This window comes from Halyomorpha halys, unplaced genomic scaffold (assembly GCF_000696795.3).
Source record: "Halyomorpha halys isolate HHAL.00 unplaced genomic scaffold, Hhal_1.1 Scaffold439.1, whole genome shotgun sequence".
Lineage (NCBI taxonomy): Eukaryota > Metazoa > Arthropoda > Insecta > Hemiptera > Pentatomidae > Halyomorpha > Halyomorpha halys.
Window position 1 is genome coordinate 141,785 of NW_027110938.1, and position 8,584 is coordinate 150,368.

Below are 8,584 nucleotides of genomic sequence, written 5' to 3' on the forward strand. Positions count from 1 at the left end.
GGCATAGCGGTTGTCACCACCAGCCGGAATGTCCCTCACATTCTTTGTAAGCCCCCGGCTATAGAGCCACAAAATGTAAAACCGCCTTCAGCGGACTATGCTTATTTGCCAATATATATATATATATTTATCAAATTAATTAATTATGTATTTTCTTGATTTGAAATGTGCTGAAAATCATTCTGCTGACTTACTTGCTTAATATTGTGGTTGTTCTCCTCATATTGCTACCCCATTCTACCCCTGTCCATGCTATAGTTTGTCCTTGATAAGCCTTCTTTCCTCAATTATGGATGGTTGTTGAGAAAAACATGAAAAAATTGACTCCGATTGATATCTAGAGTTCGGTAGCTCTAGACTTGTACTTTGTCCAAAATGGTTCAGATGATAGAGATACAATGGAAGCAATTTTAATTTGATTGAATGCAAAAAAAAAGATAGATTTTTCTGTGTATATATTGTTATTTTATTTAAAATTTTAATTTTATTTTAATATTATTTTATGTTTGTTAAAGAGTTGGGGGGAAGGGGGAAGGATAGATTCATTAGGTCAAGAGAGATAATATAATTAGATATATAGATAAATTATGGGAGAAAAAACAATGAAGAATATTAAGTAATGTAATAGAAAAGGCAGAAGAATTGGTGTTGGCAGCGCATGCGTGGGAGGTATCGGGCAGAGAGGGAGAGAAAAATCATTATGTTCTGTTGTTGGATGTTTTTTCTAATGGATGGACATTGATATTGGACATTAAAGTCTAGTGTATTTTTGGTTTTTCTGTGAGCTAAGTTAAGTTGAAAAACTGTGTATTGAGAAGTGATCTTTCTCTCTCTCTCTGCTACGACCAGCTGAGTGCAAGTGCATACGCGTTATTGTTCACCTTTGGACATGGATAACAATTGTATGTATTTTAATTGTAGGTTAGATTATAAATTAGTAATAAGTATATAGATATGTATATTTAGGGATAAGGTAGATATAATTAGAATAAGATAGAATAGGGCTTATAGTTGTTAGTAAGATTGTTCTTTTTAATTTACAATTAGTTTAAGTAAAACTGTATTTAAATAAACCTTAAAAACACATGTTTCTTGTTGTGGATATGTGAGTTAAAAAAATATTAATTAACCTAGTAATCTGAATATATTACAGTAAAAAAGGATAGAAAAAAAAATACTAAAAAGAAATAAAATATAGAAATAAAAGATCAATAATGATAAAATAAAAAAAAAAATCATGAAAAACTATAATATATCATAAAGTTACTGTACTATGCAAATAATATATAAGAACTAAACAAAAAAATTGTTTGAGCAGGTATAAGTATGCTGTGAATTTAGCAACCCCCAAATATTATTCAAAACAACTTTTTTGAATAATATTTTACTCTCTCTTTTTATATATTCAAAAACACATTGAATAACATCTTAAATAATTTCAGGCAAAAATTTGCATGTTCCCTGAGGGTACAAGACACGGTGGATCTACCCTGCTTCCTTTCAAGAAAGGTGCTTTCCATATTGCCATTAACTCACAGGCACCTATTCAACCAATAGTCGTCACTAGATATAGTTTTCTGGACCATAAAACATTTCAGTTCAATACAGGTAGGACTACTAAAATATATTTTTAGTAACAAACACTAAACATATTTTATTATTAGTAAACTGAAAAGTTGGATCATGATTGTTAATAATTCTATTAATTATCAAGTTATAAAAATTGAGGCATTGAAACCAGTTTGGACCATTCGACATTGTGAAAAATTAGTATAAAAGTATTTTTTTTTTTTTTTTTTAATGGAATATTGCTGATTGACCGTGTGTAACAATAAATGGAATATGGTCCGGGTGCGGTCAAATTAAACTCAAATAGTAATATTATGTACTATTTTTATTTGAGCCAACGTTTCGCCCCACATTACCGGGCTTTGTCTGGGCTAAAAAAGATAAAAACACTTAACATAAGTACAGAATAAAATAAGTGGAAAATAACAAGGGTATACAATGAAACATAAAAATTATAAACAATAAATGAAAATGGTAATAGTAATAGATAAAGATATAAAACCAAAAGAAAATGAACGAGACAGAATTCATACCTGTTTTGACGGAAATCAAAGTCAGAGTGAACCGTTTGTATTGGGAGGAGTGGGGATGGCAGTTAAGAACACATTTGAAGATAATTTTAAAGTAAACAGTGTAAAAAATATTAAAATTAGGTAAACAATAAATGATAATAATAATATACATAATAGAGGGGGAGAAATATTTAAAACATAAATAAATAAAAAAAAAATTAATATTTACATGGATAGAAAAACAAAGAATTTATCCCAACCATCTTCTCCTCGTACGTCTTCCACGGTCAACTATCTCTCATAATTAAGAATAAATAAAATTTAAATAATGGGATACAATAAATATAAATGATTAAGAAATGAATATTTCTGTGAATGTTATATGAAAAATATTTCTTCTCTTTATCTGTTACTATTACCGTTTTCATTTATTGTTTATAACTTTTAATTTTTCTAATTTAATTTTTACGTTTCATTGTATACCCTTCTTATTTTCCACTTTTTTTTTTGTATTTGTGTTTAGTGTTTGTATGTTTTTTATCCCTGAAGAAGCCCTGCAACATAGGGTGAAATGTTGACTTGAATAAAAATAGTACATAATATTACTATTTGAGTTTAATTTGACCGCTCCCGGACCATATTCCGTTTATTTATTTCTTTTTTTTTTTTTAATAGAACAAGTAAATTTTTAAAAATCAGTCCCTTGATAACAGAATTGTAAGGATTTGCTTTCATAGTTGATCTCTAACAGCTTGATAAAAAAACTATAGAATCTTCTACATAAAAGATTTTTTTTTTTTAAGTGGCAGATGGCTTGGTCCGATTTGGTTCCCAATGCCTCATTTATAATTGAGATTTGATGACTATGATTGTCTTTGGTACTTTGCTTATAGTATTCTTTGATTTCAGAAAGATAGAATTTTTATTTATTAACTTTAATAAATAAGATTCAAGTTTAATTATTTCAATAATAATTTATTTTTCAAACATAAATCATTCCTTTAATTATATTATTTCAATATCTTGAGACAAGGTAATTATTTATTAAATAAATCAAAAATTTGTATCCTTTTTTGTCTCAACACTTTTATTTTTCACCAGTCCAACGTTTCGGCCATTCTAGCCATCCTCAAGGACATCTAAATATTTAACAGCTTATATTATGTCTTCATTTTTAACACTTATAACAACATCATTATTCACCAATAATATAACATACCTTCAATTATAATTTCTTCCTCACATTAATTTAAAGTTTCTTTTGCAGGCTATTCTGCCCTGCATGATAATAAAATATGAGAATGTTAAACTAAAATTGCAATGCTAAAGTTGTTAAACTGTGTATCAAATTGTTATGAGTGTATATTTATGAGGACATTAACATCTCTGAGATTAGATATAATTGTTGACAATAAAAAAAAACAGTATCATAACATCAGCTCAAAATTGTTATTAGTTTTAAAATGACCGGCGATGTAGGCAACTATAGAAATTTGAATAGTATCTGTTCCATTGTGTTGAAGGCGGATTCCATTACCTCGTTGTACATACATTATACATTGATATCTCAAACCGAATTGTCAAGCCCTATAGCAGTAAATGTTGCCTTCTGTTTTGTTCTGTTCAAAAAGAGTTATTTGTTTTTTCCCTTTTATAAGTTTGTTACTAGTTTATTAGTGATATTTCGATATTTAGTGATATAATTATATCTAATCTCAGAGATGTTAATGTCCTGATAAATATACACTCATAACAATTTGATACACAGTTTAACAACTTTAGCATTGCAATTTTAGTTTTACATTCTCATATTTTATTATCATGCAGGGCAGAATAGCCTGCAAAAGTAACTTTAAATTAATGTGAGGAAGAAATTATAATTGAAGGTATGTTATATTATAGATGAATAATGTTGTTGTTATAAGTGTTAAAAATGAAGATATAATATAAGCTGTTAAATATTTAGATGTCCTTGAAGATGGCTAGAATGGCCGAAACGTTGGACTGGTGAAAAATAAAAGTGTTGAGACAAAAAAAGGATACAAATTTTTGATTTATTTAATAAATAAATCATTCCTTCAAATAAATTTTACCCAGGTCTAATTTAGACATACTTTATATTATTATATATTACTCTGAAAAACTAATTTATATTCTAATAACTGATAAAATAAATTTATTTTGAAAATAATAATACATTGTCTAAAACAGGTTCAAACGTGATAAGTATCCTACCTGCAATCCCTACTGCTGGCCTCAAAGTAGACGACATTAATAGCCTTATTGATAAAACCTATGCAGCGATGTCCAAAGAATATGAAATTTTGAATAAGGAAACATAATGTGATTTTTTTTTAATGATAATAGTTATTAATAACTATGAACAAAACAACAGTCATGTAATATATTATTTTTGTGATAAATTAGGTATAAAATTTACTATTTTTTAATTTATTTATTTAGACAGTAGTAAATAAATTTGTAACATATTCTGTTATTTATGTGTACTTTATATATATATTTTTTAAAATCCCTAGAGACCAGATCAGTATAACACTAAAATTTATAAAAATATTTATTAAATTACTGAATGGTCTGACCTTGAACTACACTATTTTTTACATATACTTTATAATCAATTCGATAAAAAAAACTAAACAATGCTCTCTAGTAAGAAGTTATCGTACTTCAGGCTGTTATATTTAAAGATAAAAAAAATTATTCTCATTCATTGTGAGTAATATTACAAGAGCTCGGTGGAAAAACAGTCAGTAATTTCGCCCCGATTTACGATTACTTTAATGAAAAGTGCATATAATTACAAGTCAAAATTGGTGAGTCTGCCAAGTATAGGTAGGGAGAATAGAAAATGGCAGCTGTTTCAAAACGTTAAAAATTAATTTTTCTTTTGAACCTTTATATCATTGAAACTACCAACAACACAGGAAAACATAATATAACATCATTTACAGTAGAATAAATTTGCTAAAATATGAGCTCTAAAAGAATTATTATCTGGACATACGGAGTTGAGCTTTGGGGCTCCACTAAACCATCAAATTCCTCCAGAATCCAATCCTTCGTAAAATCCTTAATGCTCCTTACTTTGTCACAAATCAAGTCATCCATCAGGACCTCAATATTACATATGTTGCCGATTTGGCTAGAACCAGATACTGTTCCTTCCATAATAAACTTCTCAACTACCCAAATCCACTTGTTTCTATCCTGGCTTTTCCTTCATTACCTAATAATCCTCCTAGGCGTCTGAAAAGAAGATGGCCTCGAGATCTTCTTCTCTAGAAATGTTATTGGAGTTCTAACACTGGATAGATTCTCCACATGTTTTTATCATGTTACTATGTCACCTACAGCAAATTTACTTGTATATTTGTGTATACAGTTGTAAATATCAATAAATAAATTATTAAAAAAAAAAAAAAGAATTATTTACTTTCAATAGTTCCTGCGATGCAGTTTTTTAAAAAAAAAAAACAACATTTCATAACAAAATAAGTAATATTTTAATTAATTTTGGGAAAACTATATCTCAGAAATCATTAGACATACAGATTTCTATTAGCACTCATATTAAAGCTAGTTTAATGGACTATAAAGTAGTTTATAATGATAGTCTTAGTTTAACCGTTAAGTTTTAAATTGCAGTATATTTGGTCTTAGAATGGGATTGAGTTATGATAAATACAGTAATTTATGGCTTTTCATAACAGGGGAAACATGATTGGACCACTCTCAGCCTCTGTTTTCATGAATTTAAATACGTTCATAATTACGTTTTTGGTTTGAGAGTGGATAGTTTTCCCTCAACCCAGGTTACTTGACATGGTAAACTTATAATCTTGTACTAAATAATTCAAAACACTATCCAAATTATAGTCTCAAAACTTTTATTACTTTTACACGTCCAACGTTTCGGCCAATTCGGCCATCTTCAGGGACAATCTACTACAAAAAAATTTTCATTATATGTATGATCCTACAACCAATTCAATTATTTAACATTATTATTTATAATTTACCTTACCTTAATTCAATATGAAACATATCATTTAACCATTCCAAAAACTTCATACAGGCTATTCTGCCCTGGTCAAAACATTTATATCTATGAACAACATTAAAACCATTAGGTAAACTAATTTTTTGTTAATCAGTATATCTCACATTTGTTTATGTAATTATGATAAATAATTTTTTAAATGCTTGAACTGAGTAAAGGAAGGTTACAAGTAAGGTTGTAATAAAAGTGTATTAATAGTGGTTAAAGAGAAATAATTTTGACTGTGGTTTTTAATGGATATTTGACTTATTAGGTAATTAAACAAATGTGAGATATACTGATTAACAAAAAAATAAGTTTACCTAATGGTTTTAGTGTTGTTCATAGATATAAATGTTTTGACCTGGGCAGAATAGCCTGTATGAAGTTTTTGGAATGGTTAAATGATATGTCTCATATTGAATTAAGGTAAGGTAAATTATAAATAATAATGTTAAATAATTGAATTGGTTGTAGGATCATACATATAATGAAAAATTTTTTGTAGTAGATTGTCCCTGAAGATGGCCGAAACGTTGGATGTGTAAAAGTAATAAAAGTTTTGAGACTATAATTTGGATAGTGTTTTGAATTATTTAGTAAAAAATTGCCAGTCTCAAGAAAGAATTTTAAGATTATAAAAAAATTATAATCTTGTGATATTAATGAAAAATAGTTTTGAAAAAACTGATACGAGGAATTTCTTTGAAATTTATAAAGTTCCAGAAGTAGGTCAAGGAGAGGAAAGGTAGAAGAGTCAACTCAGTAGGTTTGTTCCAACAACCACTTTTTACTATCCAGAACTGTATTCAGAAGTGGTTGTTGGAACAGACCTAGGTTGGTGGGAGAATGTTTGCCGCTGCGCACATTTCCTCTCCATTTACCCATAGGCACAATGTAAATTTGGATATAAGCCTACAATTAAAATAAGTAAATTATACAACATGAAACACAAAAGAGATAAAAATAAATATACAGGAGTTATTTACAGGATAAACTTTCTAAACTGCCCTGGAATAACATATGGAGAGTGGACAATAAATCAGAAGCAGGATCTATCAGGATAGTAATGACTAAAAATAAAGATAACAACAAATATAATAACCATACAGCATTAGTGCAACAAAGGACACCTTTTTTTTATTTTCAAGATGTCAAAATAACATATAAAGAAAAGAATATTTTTAGAAGAAAACTTTTGGAAGCCATTATAATAGAAAAAAATTTAAATTTTGCAATAAATTATAAAACAAATGAAAAAAAAATTAAATGTAACATATACTGAACTCCTAATAGTACAAGAGCCCAAGAGGAGAAAAAAAGCAGTTATTTCATTTCAATTAGTTAAGTACTTTAATTTTTTATTCAGATCTATATATCTTTAAAACTACAAAGAGCAATAGAAAATCTAAGAGAACATCATTTAAAATAGAGTAAATGTGCTAAAATTTAAACCCTAATAGAGCTATTTACGTTCAATAGTAGTTGAAAAATATCTTTTTAAAAAGCAACATTTCATAAAAATGTTATATGGAACGGATTGAAAGATCAGTAGTTAGTGAATTTATTTTGAAAAATCTATATCTCAAAACTTATTTAATGTACAGATGTCTATTAGCACTCAAATTAAATCTGGTTTAATGGGCTATAAATCAATATTTATAACTCTAAATCAATTTATTTTAGCAAATATCATGAAAACTACTATTTCTACAAAGGTAAAGGTAATAACTACTTTATAGTACATTAAACTAGCTTTGATTTGAGTGTTAAAAGACATCTGTAGGTCATATAGTTTCTGAGATATAGATTCCTCAAAATAAATTAACTAACTACTGATCTTTCCGTATATTTTTTATAAAATGATGCTTTTTAAAAGGCTATATCTCGAGAACTATTGGACTTAAATAGCTCAATTAGAGCTAATATTTCAGCAAATTTACTCTTCCTTAAAAAATGTTCTTTTAGATTTTCTAGTAATTTTGGTAGTTTTTAAGATATAGAGCTCCGAATGAAAAATTAATGTTTATTAAGGTTTTGAAACAGTCGCCTATTTTTTATTCCCCGTATCTATACTTGGCAGACTTGTCAATTTTCACTAGTAATTATACATAGTTTTCATTAAAGTAATCAAAAATTGGGATGAAATGACTGCCTTTGTTGTCCTCTTGGGCTCTTGTACTAAAAGTAGATTAAAATAGTAAGGAACTTCACCTTAATTTTGTGAAACAGTTGAACAATAAATCCAACAGAGCGCATTTTTAACCAATTTAAGGCACAGTATGAAGTAATAAGTAAAAATAGAACTATAACAAACATTATGCTGCAAATGCAAGATGATTTAGGATTTTTTTTTCTATTTATTATGTGAAAAAGTAATGAATTTTGCTTAATTTTATAAAAAAAAAAATTAGTTTATGTAATTGTTAAAAGTGATATATTT

The 8,584-nt window shown here is 27.7% G+C and overlaps 1 protein-coding gene across 3 annotated transcripts in view; it reads left to right on the forward strand.

Annotated features, from left to right (window-relative positions):
- LOC106682754 (1-acyl-sn-glycerol-3-phosphate acyltransferase alpha) overlaps positions 1-4,578 on the forward strand; it is a 21,494-nt gene extending 16,916 nt beyond the window's left edge. For all 3 annotated transcript variants that reach the window (XM_067049060.1, XM_067049059.1, XM_067049058.1), the window contains exons 5-6: positions 1,443-1,608; positions 4,293-4,578. In XM_067049060.1, coding sequence (XP_066905161.1) covers positions 1,443-1,608; positions 4,293-4,423 — 297 coding nt within the window. In that variant the 3' untranslated portion in view covers positions 4,424-4,578. The remainder of the gene's footprint in view (positions 1-1,442; positions 1,609-4,292) is intronic.
- The last annotated feature ends 4,006 nt before the right edge of the window (positions 4,579-8,584 follow it).